Source organism: Lepisosteus platostomus, chromosome 13 (assembly GCF_059453375.1).
Source record: "Lepisosteus platostomus isolate fLepPlt1 chromosome 13, fLepPlt1.hap1, whole genome shotgun sequence".
In the NCBI taxonomy this organism is placed as follows: Eukaryota; Metazoa; Chordata; class Actinopteri; order Semionotiformes; family Lepisosteidae; genus Lepisosteus; species Lepisosteus platostomus.
Window position 1 is genome coordinate 10,087,525 of NC_142623.1, and position 17,675 is coordinate 10,105,199.

Here is a 17,675-nt window from a genome sequence, read left to right on the forward strand (position 1 = left end):
CCTACATTTCCTCTTTCGCGTGCCAACGCCCAGTCACCAGTTATTCCTCAAACTCTACAAACAAAGCAGTAGCAATGACCCCAGGCAGAGTGGTATAATCCAAACACAATGCCAAGCAAGTACACCTTTTCATCTTCGCAAACTACCAATTGAAGTTTCAAAACATCTAGATTTTTCCCTCCAAAGAATATAGCTTACACAGCTTCAACTTGACTGTGTCTGATACATTCAAGATCTAAATGAATACCTGGCGAACTTGTGCTGACTCAGTCCCAGAACGTTGCCTCGAATTTCAGCCACAATCTTGCTCTTATCCTCTGCCCGGCCATGCTCCAAGACATGTTGGATGACGTAATTCCCGTATTGGTCCTGTGCAGAAGAGGAACTTACTGATGAAACTTAACATATTGATGGTAAATACAGTTACACGAAGACAGGCTAGAATTATGAACAATTCAAATAAACATATTAGCCACTGCCACTTAATGCGGCAATTTTTAGAAATCGCAGTTAAATGGAAGAACATTAAACATACCCTATTTACACTCTAGTGGGTGGCTTCACCCCATGCATAGGCTGCAAAGGAACAGGAAAAAGTTTATTCCGTGCTGAAAATAAAAAAGGTGGTGTCTCCACAGCCAAAACGTTGTCTCTCTTTTCTTTACAGCATGGAATAAAACTCTGTTTACACCCAATAAATGATATAATAATAGGTTATAAAAAGTCAGGTAGCTTGGAAAATTTTGCTCCAAATTCAGTAGTGGAGGTCAACTATACCACAGTTGTAAAATGTTAAAAATACACAACTGCTTCAAGGTGGTGTAACACCTAATTGTGTCATGTCCTGATTGTTTAGCACTAAATAATGTTTCAGATTTGTGCTCCACCACACTCCGGGCAGGGAGGGACTATTTCCCAACATTTGATGCTAGTCCCAAAAACCCTATTCCCTGCCTTGGAAAATAATGTCCACTGACAGCTGGCAGCCAAGCCATGCTATAGAGATACAGGGGGGCCCTGCTTAATATCTCCCTGCTTTTACACCATAGACTTTTTGATCCCCTTGACTTTACCTGCAAAAAATGGCAAATTTCTAATCAAATCACTGCAAAAAAAGCTTTGTATTATATAAAAATAATATACTACTGTATTATTTTATAACTGAGATGTTTATGTAATTTGTCTTTTCTAGGCCCTGACTTTTTAGCTTCTAAACGCAAAGCATCCTAACAAGTTTAGAGAAGCACAGACTATGTTGCTAGACAAATTAAAGTAGTTTTACTTCATGCAATAGTCTTTATTTATAAGTACAGTAAGCAATGTAAATATGTAGTATTAAACTGTACATAGAACTGGAATTTTAATATATTTTGCTGTGTTGCTTTTGTTGCTGTGCTGGTGTAGTGTATCGTGTGTAGAATCCCACATCTCCCACTGCTTCGTTTCCATGTCGTGTGCAGTTCTACCATTTATCTTTATTATTCTAGTGTCCATTATAAAATTAGTTCTAATTTGAATATTCTGTTCATACACCGAAAGGGTTTCCTTTTACTTTAGCTGTGATTAATGACTTCCTATCATCTTTTGAAAAAAAAAAAAGACTCACAAAGAAAGTTGCCACAATTTACCAATGTGAAAATAATTAGTAATAAAAAGTGAAAAATTATTCTTCACTACACTGTTTATAGTGCTTTGGGTGTCTGAAATATTTCTGGGAGAAATGTTAGTAAACTGTTTTTCTAATGCCAACAATGGTCTCTTCAGAGCCAGGTTCAGCAGCTCCACATCGAGAGGGGCAGGGGCAGGGTTACCTGTACAAGCTGCTCCGTGTGCTGGTGCAGCTCCTCCAGGATGGGCAGGGTCTGCTCTGGCAGGCAGTGCTCCAGGATGCGCTGGATCACACGGCAGCCGTAAGGGTGAGTGGACAGAGCGAACACCTGAGAGTACAGCAGGAAGGAAAGTGACAGTCAGTCCACTCACATGTATGAAATATGTGCTGACTTATGCAGAAGTAATTAAAGCTGCATCCTGAACACCACACACTCTGCAATAGCTCTTCAAATTGCAGATGAGCCTTCTCTTCAGTATTGGTAGTGAATGATTTAAAGAACTCCACAATATTTTACATAGTTCCCAAGTGGCTTCACCAGTTAACAGAGATGACTGGTGGAGGCACATTAAGCTCAGCAATCCAGCAGTTGCTGGTTCAAAGCTGGGGCATGTCGAAATGGCTGTGACTTCCACTTCCTAAAGTGCCAGCGTACATTTGGCTGAGTGTTGCTGATGGATCTCTTAGTTCTGGGTGAGAGTGACCCCTGTAACCATCTAGACCAATGGTGATATTATGGATCCACTGTTGCTCCAGTTGGTGCTGAACCTGACCAGGGCTGCATAGTGTGTGACGTGTCAAAATATGAGTGGCCTGAATGCAGGTGGGTCAGGAGTCCTAACCGTCTCATTCTCTCTCTTCTGCACTTGAGTTTGCAGCCATGAAAAACTCAAGTCGCGATTCCCAATTGGATGGGTATGTAACAGAAACAAACGCCAGGTCTAAATATGTTTAAAAAAACCTGCGGCTTACCTTCTTATACAGGTTGAGTACTTAAATGGAGCTGCATTTTTAATCCTTAAAGATTTGCGTGATGTTGCTGAGTTGTTAGTGGCATTTCAAGAAGCACGTGGATCACACAGGAAATGGTGCAACAGAAGTAGGACAAGATAGTAAGCAGTGTATCAATAATGCCCTACAGAACTTTTGCCAGGACTCCATACAATTCATTCTACTGACACTCAGTGCTGCATCCGCAGCTCCAGTTGTAGCCTAAAGCTGCACTTGCCTGGCCCTTGAAAGCATCGATGATAAACTGTAGGGAGTGGGGCTGCACACACTCAATACACTTCTGCACCACATGGTTCCCATTTTGGTCTTTAACGCACTTCAGCACATGGCCATCCAGCTCTCGTACCATCTCGCTCTGAAAAAACAAAGACATGTCCTTGTTACCAACAGCAGAGGAGTCCCAGCCAAGGATCTTCTGGTTTTCCAAAACTCAACGAAACAAAACATTGCTAGGGACTGAACTAGCAACCTGAAGCAAACCATCTGCATATTCAACTTGAACATAAAAAAGGAGCCAACACCCAGCTTCCCAAAACACTGAATTCACTGGAATTTTGGCTGAGGTTTTCTAATCTTAAAACCCTAACAGTAACAGCAAACTTTTAGTTTACTTAAAATTTAAATTAAACAAAAAAACTTGTTGAGAATGAAGGTTTGAGAAGTGCAAACTAAGTTGGCGGCTCTTTTGGGTAGAAAATGGTAATTTGCCTAGAAGAAACTTTCTACTTTATAGAACAAAAGGGATGTACAACACAGAACTTCCCTTCAGGCACAGGGTCAGGTCAGCCACAACGTTAAAGAGATGAGAAACATACAAAGGGACGTGACACTTACAATGACCTGCTGATCAGAGGGAATGAACTCCAGAGCTTTCTGGATCACTCTGCACCCATACATCTGCAGCGCCAGAGACAGGACATGGCCCCGGATTCGCTCAGCTAACGCCAACTTCTGATCCAGGCTGCCAAACTGAGGACAGGAGACGCAGACCCTCTCACACAAAAGCACAGCTGATTCACTAAGCCGTTTCTCTTTTTTCTAAAATCTGCCTAGCAGGAGCAAGTCTCATCTTTCAACACTGACAAATTCTACAAGAACACACTGAATGTAAATGATCATTTTGTGGTGCAAATGAAGTGTAATACCTATCAAACTGATTTAAGTGTAGCGGGGTGGTATATAAATACCATCAAAAAAAAAAGCTATGAAGTTACTTATTTGTCATATGAGATCGACAGTATGTGATCGCTAGCTAGAGTGGGAAAAATCATGCACTCATACAATACAATATTGTTCTATTTCAGAATCAAAATATATTCCTTCACAGGCTCTCAGCTGGTAGCTTCTGCAGAAACAAACTTTCTCTGACTTCTAAACCAGCCTTTGTCAAGCTGCAACTCACCAGTTGTACCCATTTTGACTTTTGGAATAAGGCAAATACAAATGGAACAAACAGTGTGATAAGAAGGAGCAGCAGTGAGGAGCTGGTTAGGATTCAAATCCCAGATGAGAAAGTGCAGTTGTACCCTTGAGAAAAATACTTACTCTAATAAAAGTACCCAGCTACATAAAAGGGTACAAATGAAAGTTGCTTTAGATAAAAGTGTCAAGACGAACATGCACAGGAATGACTCACTTCAAAAAACTTCTGGATGACATAATTGCCGAAAACATCAACCATGAGCTGGTAGGCAGCCTGCAGAATTTCACTGAAGACCAGCTGTCTCTCTGCTGGTGTGGCTCTCTCCAGTTTCAGCTGAATGAACCTGAAAAACACATACACAGTCTCAGGACACAGAGGCCACTGGTACAGAGGAATAAAAACCCTGCTCCACTTCAACAGAGATGCAAGCACATTTTTGTATCACATCTTTAATTCCTGACTTCAATGCTAATATCTTTGTACAGTTTAAAATTCAAAACCTAGTTATTTTTTTAGTTGTCAGCATGCATGCCAGTTACTGCTCACTAACTCAGTAAACCATTCTATTACCGAGTACTTTATTATCTGGCACTATTATTTTATCCATCCATTTTCTAACTGTTTTATCTTGTATAGTGTTGCTGTGGAGCTGGAGCCTATCCAGGCTAGCAACGAGCACAATACAGGATACACCTGGGACAGTTTGCCAGTCCAATGCAGACTGCTAACACCAGACTAACACTAGTTTAATAATCCATGCTTAATAATCCAATATTCCATATTAAGTAATGAGACATAAGCAAGAATTCCCCCAATTAACTGGTCAACCGGCTGAAACAGGGGTTCTTAAACCTGGTCCTGGAGGCCCACACACAATTTGACTTGATAACAGTATTCTTCTGAAATGATTTGTTTTCAGCTCTTACCACTTGCAGGAAGTAGCCTTATAACTACTGCATTTCATAAGTAAAACAAAATCCCAAACATTTGAATAGAAGAAAATTTTTCAAATTCTCTCAAAGAGCTTGGTAGGTCAATTAAGGTTTCATTTTAAATAACTCAGCTTGGCAGGAATGAAAACCAATAGACTCACAGGGATCCAGGAGCAGGATTCAAAACCTCTGTCACAATGCCCTTGTTCACTTAAAATAAACAGCAATGCCACACCTGGATCCATGCTGGTCCTGGGAGAACTCCATGATGTGGCCGGCGATCTCGCGCAGCTGCAGGTTGGGGTAGCGGTTGTTGCGGAAGTCCTCCAGCAGCCGGCTGCGCCCCGAGGGCATGACGTCGGACATGCCGTAGCGCAGCCGCGAGGAAGGGAACAGCTGGCTGCTGGGGCTGAAGAGGCTGGAGCCGCTGCTGGCACTGCGGTACTTGGCCTCAGCGCCCGGTGCCGCGGAGATGTACCGCCCACTGCCGTTGGTCAGGCCACCTGTCAGGAAGATGGAGAAAAGTTTGCCACCTGGGAAATATGCTGGGTAATTGTGCACCTGTCCTTCTGCATTCCAATTTCCTCCCAAATGTTAAGGAACAGCTTCATCCTCTCCCAGTTATATTGCTCCCTGTGTATTGTCACTTCCATGTAATGGCAAATGGCGAGAGCACTGCATAAACATTTTCCCACATTTTTGGTTAAACAAAGCATCATAGCATGCTTCTATGCAAACTCCCATTGTGCTTAATTCCACTGGACGCTTACAACCTACACATTTTAGATACACACAGGATATGCATAATAAATGTTTTCATCTAAAGGCATTTATATTAAGTTGCTTATTAAAAATACCAAATATTCAGCACATCCAACATGATGATCAGTAAGATGATCTCTTATCCAAGTGTACCCGGCTCTCCAATCCACCCCCTGCAATGGGTGATGTGATCAGCGATACACTGGTACAGCTTAAACGACGAGAAAATGACCTGTCTTACATTTCTGCCCAATGCATGCTTTCCTACTAGGGCCGAGCACAGCGCGACTCACCCAGGTTAAGGCTGGAGGAGGAGCCGTGCGTGGACAGGGAGGGTGGTGGAGTGAGGGAGTGGCTGGGGCCCTGGTTGGGCAGGGGCATGCCCACTGGCCCCGGGGACGAGGAGAAGCCCAGCCCGTTGTAGAAGCCGTGGCCGATGGGAGTCAGGCTGCTGGGGGTCCTCTTGTAGAGGTCTGAGCTGCCAGTCAGGGAGTCACGGCGAGAACCACTGCCAGTGTTGGAATTGGCAACTGGAAAAAGAATACAAAAGTGAATTACGAATTGAGGAATGCTGAAGCTGTGGCATCTACCACCGATAGGGGGAGAGCCTAATGGAGGACAATGTTGACCACAAAAGGTAATTGTTTTGTGAAGCCTGATAAATCAAACCTCTGCTTTAACTTGGCAAAGTACACTAGCTGGTTAACTCTTACTCTCCACCAGAGGACCAACATTCCATTGTAAATTACAGGTGAATTTGTAACCGATTTCACTGTCAGTGCATGTGGTCCCTTACAGAAAAGCTCACACCTACCCAACTGTGCAAAACATCCTCATGAATGAAACCTCGTGCTCAGCATCATTAGCTTAATTAGTCCCCCTAAAGGTATTTAAGTCAAATTTCGGAAATCGGGTCTGAAACCTTTTTTAAAAGACCTATTACTATATTACTAAACTATAATATTTTAATGTGATTGACGCACACACTGTCCTCTATGTACTGCTTAATGAAGAACTTTGGACCTCAAACTCACTGAAAAAATAAGATAATGGATTCCCTTTGCACGCTTTCTTTACATGGAACCTTGGAAATGTTCCTCAGCACACTCACATCTGCAGAACACTACAGTCATGCAAATAAGTGCTTTCATCTTATACCCAGATATGGTATTCTGTCTTTCCACCCCTAGCAAAAACACAAGGATGGAGGCATACCAGATGACAAAGAAATTCTTTGAAGTCAATATCAATCTCATAGCTTATCTACACCTGGCAGCGACTAGAATGCTCTTTTAAGCCTTTTCCATATGCTGATTCTGGGTAGGTCGCTAAGCTCAGATGGGACCAGTTTCACATTAAATAAAAATTTTCCATGCTTTAAAGTGTCAATCGCAAAGAAATTTATTCAGACCTTTCTATATTTAACCAAGTATTTTACAGCTACTTTCTCTCTTGTAGGCAGTTCTCCCATTTTGAGTGGCTGCTTTGCAGTTCAGGAAACTGCTGGGCATGAACCCAGCAGACTGACAGATCTTTGGAGATTTAAGATCCTGCAACTTACTCTTGTATAAACATTTTTAATAATTTTGAACCAATCATCTAAAACAGCTAACGAGGTAAAGAACACAAAATCAATGCCAACACATTTGAAAGTTACGGCTTAGAATTGATCTCCATTAAGGTGTAACGAAAATAAATACATGAGAGAGCAGCTCCAGTATTGCCCTCTCAATGTAAATGTCTATCGTTGTTCATTTGAGTGTAACATTCCTGTTTTGCAGAATTGCCCATTTATTACTGTCCCGAGTGAACTACTTTTCAGGTGTGACTAAATCATAAAGACACAACACCTTTCTCATTTTGGATTTGCACTGGAGTAAAATGATGACTGGCTGGGTGTGAAAGATCACCGCATTAGTGAAATCCCTACTGACACACTTGGCAGCCTTTCCTTAAGTATGCATAAAAACAAACACTGCAAACAAAACGGGGTCATCTGGGGCATGTTCCACCATATAGTTTTCAATTGTGTCCCCTGATTGTGTTTCACTGTTGAAGTGAAAAGCAGTCTACACTGGGTTCCTTGTCAGTGTCTTTCAGGAGTTTGACAAATTACCCTGTCTGGAGCAAGAAAGTACTATGTAGTGTGAACAGCAGTGACATGAACACTTTTTATCACAGAGACTGAGTGGGCTCAGTAAGTCTTAAACTGCACCAAAACAGCTAGATATCAGACATTATAGATTTCCCTGTTCAAATATCCATTACACATACATCTTAAACTTGAGTATGAAAAAGTCTGATGACATGGCACAGATGGCTTCACTTACCCTTAAACCTAACTAGAAATCAAAAGTTTTGGCAGCTAGTTGATGCCAGTTCACCTGCACGGATCACATGATCATCAGGTGCAGCAAATACTCTGTCAATCAGCTCTCATATTACATGTAGCAGTCATACTACTATCAATCAGCAGAGTCCACACTTGGGTTCTCAACTATCAGAAACCTGGTTTCATTTATATGCCTTCAGATTAATAATTCCAATGTGCTAAGTAGCTAGGCAAGACTTTTAATCTTCACATGTGGTAGTATTATAGACATGACAAGGAAACGTTAAGTGCAGTATGTGCAATAATGTCCCGAGCATTTGGGGGGAAAAAAACATGATTCTGTCTCACAAGTAGCTTTATATTCCCTGATCTCATTGTGAGTTTGGTGTAGTTCTCTCCAATGGAGCCCTTGTTTAGAGTTTTTATTCTGATAAATGCAGGTAATCAGGTTTCTGTGCAAGAAAAACAATCTTTGCTCCCTGAATATACACCATTTACAATGTGCTGCTGTATCCCTACGGAAACAAAGCTACATATCTGATCTACATCACCATGATAGACAAAAAGGTTAGTCAGAAAACTAGTTTTAAATTTTGTATTCCCCAGTGAAAACCCTGTAGACAAATGAAAACCCCTTTTTGCAAAAGACAATTCCAATCCACCTGTAAGTACTGAGATTTTTCAAAAGACCAGAATTCTTGAACAAACAAAACAATGGCAGTCTAAAGGAACGCCCTGTCGAAAAAGCCATCTACCTGGCCAAACGGCCCACTCACCGGCAGTGCCGAAGCCCCCGAGGGTGGAGCCCAGCGTGGCGCCCAGGGAGCTGCTGCCCCCGAACCCCAGGGAAGTGCTGCCCGGCTGGCCGGAGCCCTGAGAGAACAGGGAGCTGCTCTGGGAGCTGCTGTTCAGAGAGCTGTTCCCATAGAAGGAGCTGGAGGCCAGGTTGTTCCCAGGCTGCTGCTGCGGCTGGGGCTGCTGAGTGCCCAGGGCTCGGAAAGGGCCGCTGGCACCCCCTGCCAGGCCGCCGTTCGCCCCGTTAGCAGAGGCGGCAGCTGCCGCTACAGCTGAGGAGGAGACGCAAAGAGGGCACAAGGGGTTAAAACGCGTCTGCAGCTGCTTTGGAAGATTGGAATCACCTGGGGTTGGCTCATCTTAGAATTTCACAAACATATGCAGCAAATAAATGCAAATGATTTATCTGCATCTAAACTGCAGCGTACCAATGCCAGAAAAGGAAGAAAAATGAAAGCCTAAATATACTCCTCGGCTTTCCTCACAATTAACCTTGAACACACACACCAGTAACTTGCACTCTCTTTATATCCTTCCCATCCACACCTTCCCCATGCAACAGCAACAACAGTCCAATGCAGTAAAAAAAACCAAGGGTTAATAGGATTTCAATACAAACAGGTGATTAATTTTTTGGACTGCAAGAAAACTATTAAAAGACTGGTAGTTGGCATGAAGAAAATCATTACTGCCAAGAACAATCAACTTTAATAGTGCAAAAAGTCACTTTGTCCTTTTCAAGCACCTGTTAAAACAAATAAGTTTCTGAAGAACAATTTCTATTGCTAAAGCCGAGCGGCATGCTGTAAGCCAGAGTTCAGTGAGGTTACACGGGGAGGCCCGGGAGCACACTTTACCTGCTTGAGCGGCTGTGGGACTGATGATCACGGGGGCTGGGGCCACGAGCCGCACTGGGCCGCTTCTGGCACCGGCGTTCACCACCAGGGCCCCTGTCTGGTCGTAGTAGGCAGCAGGAGCCAGAACCGGATAGCCTGGATTCAAGAGATCAGTGGACTCAGAACTGCAAATTACCAATCAAACGTTCTACAGCCCTGTTACATAAATGTAAAACACAAGAGCAACAAAAGTGTAGACAATATGAGAACTCCCTCCTCCAACTATCTGGATTTCAGCTACTGACTAGCTCACTCTTGGTATCTGTCTAAACATTTAAAAGGCAGTAAGGCTTGCAGCCTGGGTGTATAATACTGTAACAGACATTTTTCTGAAAAATACTGAACTGTATACCTTAGTTATACATCTGAAAAATACTGAACTGTATACCTTACTTATACATATCTCTATACTTCAATCTAGTCAGCTGTCGATTTGATGTACAGTACTTCATTAGCTGGGATATAATGTAAATCCATTTCAAAGGGAAAGCTCTACTGTAGCTTAAAATACATAACTGAGGAGAAAACAGCAAAAGCTTATGAAGTGCTGAAACTGGATTTTTACTGTTCTCTATATAAACCATGAAAGAGGCAGTTTTTGATTTATGACAGCCTAGGCAGTTTCTCTGCTGAGAAAGTCTAGGCTAAGAAAAAAGGGCACATACCCTGCACAAAACTGAATATCAAAAACAGCAAACACTTCTAAAGTTATGAGGAGGGCTAGACATTAAATTATTTTGTGTATCAAGGTGTTACAGAATCAAACTCAGGAAGCCCTTAAATTTCTTATCGGCAGCTACACACTAAGAGCTCCCCGGGCGGACGTGGGCTGCACACTGACCAGGTACTCCAGCAGCAAGGCCCTGGCCAAACGCAAGAGCCGAGTTCACAGCTGCTGCGGCGACCAGCTGGTCTGTCTGCTGCCCCTGCTGACTCTGGTTCGGGGTCAAGGGGCGCTGGTTACCTCCTGCACGAAGAACCTGAGACGAAAAAAAAGCCAAAACCTGTCAAAAGCAAGTTTTCAGGTGAAAAGCAAGTGAACGCAAAATATTTCACTAGCTTTTCTTACAAGAATAATAAATAAGCTAGGTGACTGCTCTCCATTAGAAAAGTACAACTTATTTGTTTAATGGCAGTCTGAGGAGAACAACAAAACAACAAAGCATGTGAAAGAAATGACTCAAGCCTCTACAAATATGCATGCCAGGATAAGTTGAAAGCTTTGTGCCAATGGTTTGTGTCATCATTTTCATGATTCTTTAGTAGACTATTTGTGTAAAAGGTTGGCTAGCACAATATGCACAATGTATGTATTACAGTGTCTTTCTCACAGAAAACCTGTGGTCTCAGATAAAAGCCATGAGCGAGGTTAATGCACACAAGGAGATAGCCAATCAGTATACCTGCTGCTGGCCTTGCTGGTTCTGGGATGCTGCTTGTTGATTGGCCGAGTTGGTTGCCGCAGCAGCAGCCGCTGCCTGCTGCTGGAAGAGGTTGGCTGGATACACTCCCCAGGGGGTGACTCCATAGTACTGATGGGGAACCACTGCAGGGCCTGCTCCACAACAAAGGAATACATTAGAAGGAGGCAGCTAGTGTGTCGGAATACTTAAGGCTGATGAAGGCAGAAACTCAAAGCACTGCTATGCACAACACCGAAAACAAACCCTGTAAAATCAATTATCAGACTTGAACTCAACACAATGCCGAGATCTGATACAGCCTATCTGATACTCGGTTCAAGTTTCTCTGGATGGGAAACGGCCTTAATTACCTTAGTGAAGCACTGATAAGAAATGGGACATGTTAACCACCCCCCTTTTGTTTCTTAAGCTCTCATCTCACGACAGATTTGAAGCTTCTGGGGTGCAAGTCCAAGCCATTTCTCTTTCATATACTGAAAAAGAATAGTCTGCTCATATTTCTGTTTGGCATGGCTTCAATTAACAGAGAAGTACTAACTGCAGATGCACCTGCTTGTAGTAATTTAGCTCAAATGCAAAATACCACTATGCAACACTTTCTTCCTTGTGCCAAAGGCCCTTGTCAGAAAGACAATATATGTCATAAATGACCATATATTACTACTCTGAAGGATGAAAACAATTCAGGCAATTTCATCAGTCCATAATCACACCACTCTGCCTAAAGCCAGATCCTAACCAGGCAAGCAGCAGGAGCAAGGCAAGTTACACTTGGGACAGGACACCATGCACACACTCAAACCAGGCCGATTCTCTTAGAAGCCAATTATACCAGTATGTTAAGCACCTTGGGGCAACCTTGTTGTGAAAGGCGCTATATTAAAATAAATTGAATATTTCATGGGACTGTGGGAGGAAACCCATATGTACAAAGGGAGAACATACAAGCTCCACACAGATAGCACCCCACGTCCAGAACTGAAACCAGGGCCCCAGCGTTACTAACCACTATGCCCCAATGCCAAACCTGACAGCCAATTCACCTGTCTGAATTATTTTAGTCAAAAAGTTTAAACAACCAACAATGAATCGAAAGAAGCCTGACATGGTCTCATATGTTCTCCAAATTCAGAATAAGACCCTAATAAGATGGTGTATAAAAACTGAATTAACTGCGTTTGAGAGCTGTAACAACATACAACTCCCCATACACAATGAAAGTAATCTTCTCAAGGGGACCATTTGAGGAACAACGACAAGCCAGGGGAAAGTAAAGAAACTGTAAGAAAGCTCATACCCAGGGTGGCAGCTGCAGCCAGGCCTGCTGCGTAGGGGTCTGTTCCCGGAGGAGCCGCACTGATGATGTATGGGTTTGGGACAAAGGCAGCGGGAGCAAGACCTGCTGAAAACACACCTGTCAGTAAAAACAGAATTCAATAGGACGGCAGCCGCAGACTGCCCTGCAGCCTCGCAACCTTAACGGTGCAGGAGAAACCACATAAAGCTTTGACACAAACAACTCATTCAACCATCAGAGCTTCACATCTGTCTTTTGACCAAGTCACTCTTGCACAATGCAACAAAACGAATTTACAAAGATCCCAAAACTACTCCTTCTACAGATTAGTCTACGCACTCGTAATTGTCTTCCAAAAGAACACTTTCTAGTTGCACTGTCAAACTGACTTCAAACATGTTCCTAAGTAAGATTTTCACATTTTGCATCAACCAGAACAAGAACACAAAAAAGGTCCAAATGCCTCATTCCTTTGCCAGAAGCTGACTGATTCAAGGATGAAGCTTTGTCATTAATCCCTGTAAAACAACTTGCACAATTGTGCAGACTGCTGCAAAAGCACACTCCACAGCATTTTTAAATACAACTCAATAATGAAGCAAGTATTTCTAATAGTGATACATAACACGCAAGATTCAATGGTTCTGATCTTATAACACTGAAAGATAAATGCTTTTTCAAATAAATCACTAATTTCTCAGTTTGTAGTATCACCTTTTATCAAAAACCACCATTTAAACAAAAATCTACTGATTAAATATCACTTGCAAGCTCAATTAATGATCTTCCAGTACTTGAATTAAACAGGGATTGAATTACATAATCCATTTTACAGATGACAAAATTACTGATTAAAAACTGAATTCACTTCAAAGAACCTTACTGACTAGCTGGAAATGCAATCCTGCAGTTACAGTTCTGCATGAAAATAACCAACAGCTTGCCAGAAGCTGTAAAAGAGTAACATGATGAGGTTTACTTTTGAAACCATTTCAGTAAAGTTATTATAATCTATCCCAGTGCCCCTTGTAATTTTATTGGTTTTACTTCTTCTTGCATTTTAAAAAGAAGACTAATGCAAAGCCAACCATTCAAGGACACTCAAAAAACTAAGTTGGAACACAAATTTATCATTCTACTTTTCCTGGATGTATTCACGATGTTATGCAGGCGATGCAAGTTATGCAACATTATGCAAGATTTAACTGTTTCCATCTCAGTTCCACACGTTTTGTTTGAGTCTTTCTGATCCATGTACCTAAGAAAAGTTTAAATTCTCACATTACAAACACTTACAGGAAGGATTCCGTGGACCAATCTCCTACTTTTCTCTTGATTATCCCATTTAAAGAAATATGAGCTGCAGTTTTAGGAAAAGAAACTGTACGGCCTAGTATAAGATATCATCCTGTTAATATAGGAGAGCAAATTCTTAATTGTCCATTTGCATTCCAATATTGCAAGGATAATTTACACTTGATCTTTCATTCCTAATAAATTATGCAATGCACACTGTGTTAACAGATATAACCAAATTTAAATCCTAAATTAAGACATCCTCCTGTTTTCACGATAGGTTATTTCTCTTAATTTTTGTTTAAGTTCCACACAAATTTAAATTAATATGCACATATAAATGTATGACACATGCATGGACACAAATCAGTTTGACATTGCCTTTAACAATGTTTTAACCTGCTACCCAAAAATATGAGTTTACATTAAGAAGTGCCCATGTCTTCCAGGACATTTAAGGAATTTCAAGTGAGAGGAAGAGACTGATCATGCCTTGTAAATCACTATCTAAACATTGCTCATCTACCTTGGCAACCATGAGCATTATATATGTGCTGCATCATGCCCTTAATGTACATCTCATTCTCAAGTGCATGAAAACCCCTGGAGTCAGCTGTGCTGTAACTAAAGAGCAGGTTACCTCGTGAAAAAAAATTAAAACATTTAACTGCTAGCTCATTCAGAGTAGCACCAGAGGAAGCTTTACAAAGCACAACCAATGTTCTCCATCTTATCAAGCTGAAAAAAGAATACTGAATAACCACCTATGTTCAGGGAGGATTATATGTTCTATAGTCAAGTAGAAAGATAAACAGAGTCGGACTCCACTTTGCAGCCTCTTCTCCATTCTAAACACCACTCACTTCCTCAACAATGACTTGGTGATCTCCAGTAATTGCTATTTTTCCCTACATCTATGTTGTATCAGAACAAAGGCTTCCTTAATTTAACCGTTTCCAAGGCAGTGATTAAGGGATTGAAAGAAACTGATAACTGCAGGTGGGTAAGTAAAGGAACTGTGTCATCTGTCTCATGTTGCCAACAAGAGACAAAAGGTCTAATTGCTACTTCATGAAAAACTGCAGTCACATGTGTTGAGCCACTGCAAACCAACAAGTATTTCAGTATAACTAGGCAGTCAATCAAGACTCATCACTTATCTTTCCCTTGGTGAATGGAATCTGCAAGCAAGCTAAGATGTTTTAATAAACATCTGGTAATGGAAATCTTAAATATAGATGCCACATACTCTGTCATGTTGTAATGAAATTGCTGCAAGAAAAATAAAATCAACAATATACAGATTTGTTTCATAACTGCGCATATGAGTCTGGATTTTTCTTTGTCAATTAAAATAAGACCAAGAAAGAAATTCAACACGAACTGTTAGTCAAATAAGTTATTCGGAGAACATTTGCACATACTGTCATGGAGGGAATGTCACTCACTGTTTTTATTTTGGGATAACAGAAAAGCTGTTGATCACTTACTATACCGAAACACTTGGTTTTCAAGTTTAGGCTTGGTAAAATTATCTTCTATATTTCCAAAACAGAGCTGATCTTAATTTTTAGGTTTTCACTGGGATATGTCCTTCTGCACACGCTGTGGGAATCGAAAGCTCTTACCTATGTGAGGCTGCTGAGCGGCTGCTAGGGCATACTGCTGCTGTTGTGCTGCGGTCAGCTGCTGAACAGCCAGGGCACTGGGTCTCTGGAACAGCTGTGTGGACACAGGGCGAGAGGGAGATAATGGTATCGGTTGAGGAAGACGTATACTCCAGGTGTCAAGAGCTTTTTAAAATTTATAACAATGGCCTATTTTTAAGATGATAAAATACGAGACACAGAAGGTGATTAAGTCTAAAGAAATATGAATACCCCCACTTGCCAAAACAAGAGTTTGGCAGCACCAACAAAAGAAACTATAGTCTGAAGTATTAGGCAGGTGTGGCGATTTTTCAAGTTTTACCACTAATAACTCCCAGTGTCCTACCTGCTGTTGGGAGTTGTAATCAAACAGCCCCACAGTGGCGGCTGTGGAATCCATGGGCACTTGGTTGCCAGAGTAGTCAAACTGCAGGGGCTCCATGCCCACCGATTCCATGTGGTCCAGGGGCACATTCTGAGACTCCACATTGGAGAAGTCCTCCACGGGCTTGGCTCCATTGCTGCTGGACAGCTGGGCCAGGGCCTCGGAGCCATTCTGGCTGGGGCCCAGGAGGTCCACCTCGGCTCCTGGCGGCGGGCAGTTCCCAGGCGTGCGGCTGTCGGGAACAAGTACACCAAGGATACAGGATTACAGAGACAGCCACAAAGTGGTTCCTTGAAAGTTATCACTTCTGGCACCATTCTTATTAAGCTTGTATTTCGAATGTGTTGTTGATAACTATTGCTGAGAGTCCCAAAGGTTCTTTACTTATTTTAATAAGCCATCCAAGAAAGCCAGACATTGATTTTGAATTTTTAGCAGTAAAACAGCCTAGGGCTCCTGAAGACTGAGAAAGAATTGACTGCAACACTCAACAGCAGGCAATCAATCTCAAAGAAATCTGTTAATGACTTCATTTGACTCAATGAGTCTGCCCTAAGTGGCTTGCAGTTTGGAATACCTTTCCAGTTTCTTTCATTTTCATACTATCATAAAGGTTCTCTCCCTGCTGGAGCCTCTTGTCAATACAATAACATTTTATGTACTCAAAAGGAATTGAAAGCAGGCTTATCCAAAAAATTATACAAAACTGAGGATGAAGGTGAGAGATCAGCAGGGTGGCTGAAGGACTTGAACAATGTGGTATTCTCTATGTCCAACAACATACAAAGACAAATGTCTATAAATATTTGCAATGCTGCCATATTCTTCTCATTATAATTCTTTAAAACAAACCCATATTGCAACTCCTTTAAATATATACTGAAACTCAGACTTACAATCACCAAAGCACTATTCCTAAGAGTCAGGAGCTTAAATCAGGTATGACAAACACATTTTCTGGCTTAATATGGATCTCTAAAAAAGCCCTCGTCTTAAGTCTTAAGTTTTTGAACAGATACCTAAAATCCTTAACATCCACATCAATCCCGTTCTGCACAGGCAGGCCATTTGGTTTGTCCATCCCATCACTCTCCACTTCCTTCAGGTCGCTCAGTTTGTCCGTGTCAAAGGTCGCCTTGGGCTTCTTCTCTCTTTTTTCACCGTCATCTGCCTCGGGATCTCGAGGTCCCTGGAAGGAAGAACCTAATTATCTTGATGTCTCAAGAAGCCGTTCTGTAATTTTCAGAACCTATAAAAGAAAACCTGGCTCTAAATATTTTTACGTGCATCCATAATCAGTTTTGTCAAACTGACATCTAGTAGGACACTATGCAGTATGCTTTGTGCAGACTTGTAAAACAGCTTAAATATATTTGTACACCTCTACATCGATGCCTACCGAAATATATATATATATGGAGAGGTATCCAGAAAAGGAGAAACAATACTCCTCTCCATTTGTGAAAACTCTCCTTCGTAACAAATTCTTCCATGAAGAACTCCTCACGTGGAATGTCCACTTACAAAAGCTCCCTTTCGAAGGCAGGAGTCCAGTTTTTCCCCTGGGGACGAACTCAGGACGTACTCCACCATGCTGACCCCAAGACCGCCGCTTTCAGAGCGCGGCGACAGCACCGAGCCCACCTCGCTGCTGCCATGGAAACCCTGGCCGGGTCGCCGTTGCACCATTATTGGCTGGGAAACCGAGTGATCTGTAGACAGATGAGAAGATCTATTACAACTGGCACCTGTATCAACACCTTCCTTGTGTGGAGCCACCACAAGGGAGCCTGTTACACTGTAAAGACACATCCAGAGATTCTTCTGGGTGCTCTACAATGTACATTTTTAAATATCTTTTAAT

At 42.0% G+C, this 17,675-nt stretch overlaps 1 protein-coding gene across 5 annotated transcripts in view; it reads right to left on the minus strand.

Annotated features, from left to right (window-relative positions):
- The window catches only part of pum1 (pumilio RNA-binding family member 1), a 42,123-nt gene that overhangs the window by 3,924 nt on the left and 20,524 nt on the right, over positions 1-17,675 (minus strand). For 2 of the 5 annotated variants that reach the window (XM_088603072.1, XM_088603069.1), the window contains exons 5-20: positions 17,336-17,523; positions 16,831-17,000; positions 15,773-16,043; positions 15,406-15,499; positions 12,482-12,598; positions 11,164-11,315; positions 10,602-10,740; positions 9,722-9,856; positions 8,846-9,136; positions 6,031-6,267; positions 5,211-5,478; positions 4,257-4,386; positions 3,455-3,589; positions 2,838-2,975; positions 1,812-1,937; positions 248-369 (exon numbers count right to left, since the gene is read on the minus strand). In XM_088603072.1, the coding sequence (XP_088459198.1) occupies positions 248-369; positions 1,812-1,937; positions 2,838-2,975; positions 3,455-3,589; positions 4,257-4,386; positions 5,211-5,478; positions 6,031-6,267; positions 8,846-9,136; positions 9,722-9,856; positions 10,602-10,740; positions 11,164-11,315; positions 12,482-12,598; positions 15,406-15,499; positions 15,773-16,043; positions 16,831-17,000; positions 17,336-17,523 (2,713 nt within the window). The remainder of the gene's footprint in view (positions 1-247; positions 370-1,811; positions 1,938-2,837; positions 2,976-3,454; positions 3,590-4,256; positions 4,387-5,210; positions 5,479-6,030; positions 6,268-8,845; positions 9,137-9,721; positions 9,857-10,601; positions 10,741-11,163; positions 11,316-12,481; positions 12,599-15,405; positions 15,500-15,772; positions 16,044-16,830; positions 17,001-17,335; positions 17,524-17,675) is intronic. The other 3 variants (XM_088603073.1, XM_088603071.1, XM_088603070.1) reach the window with 2 other exon arrangements.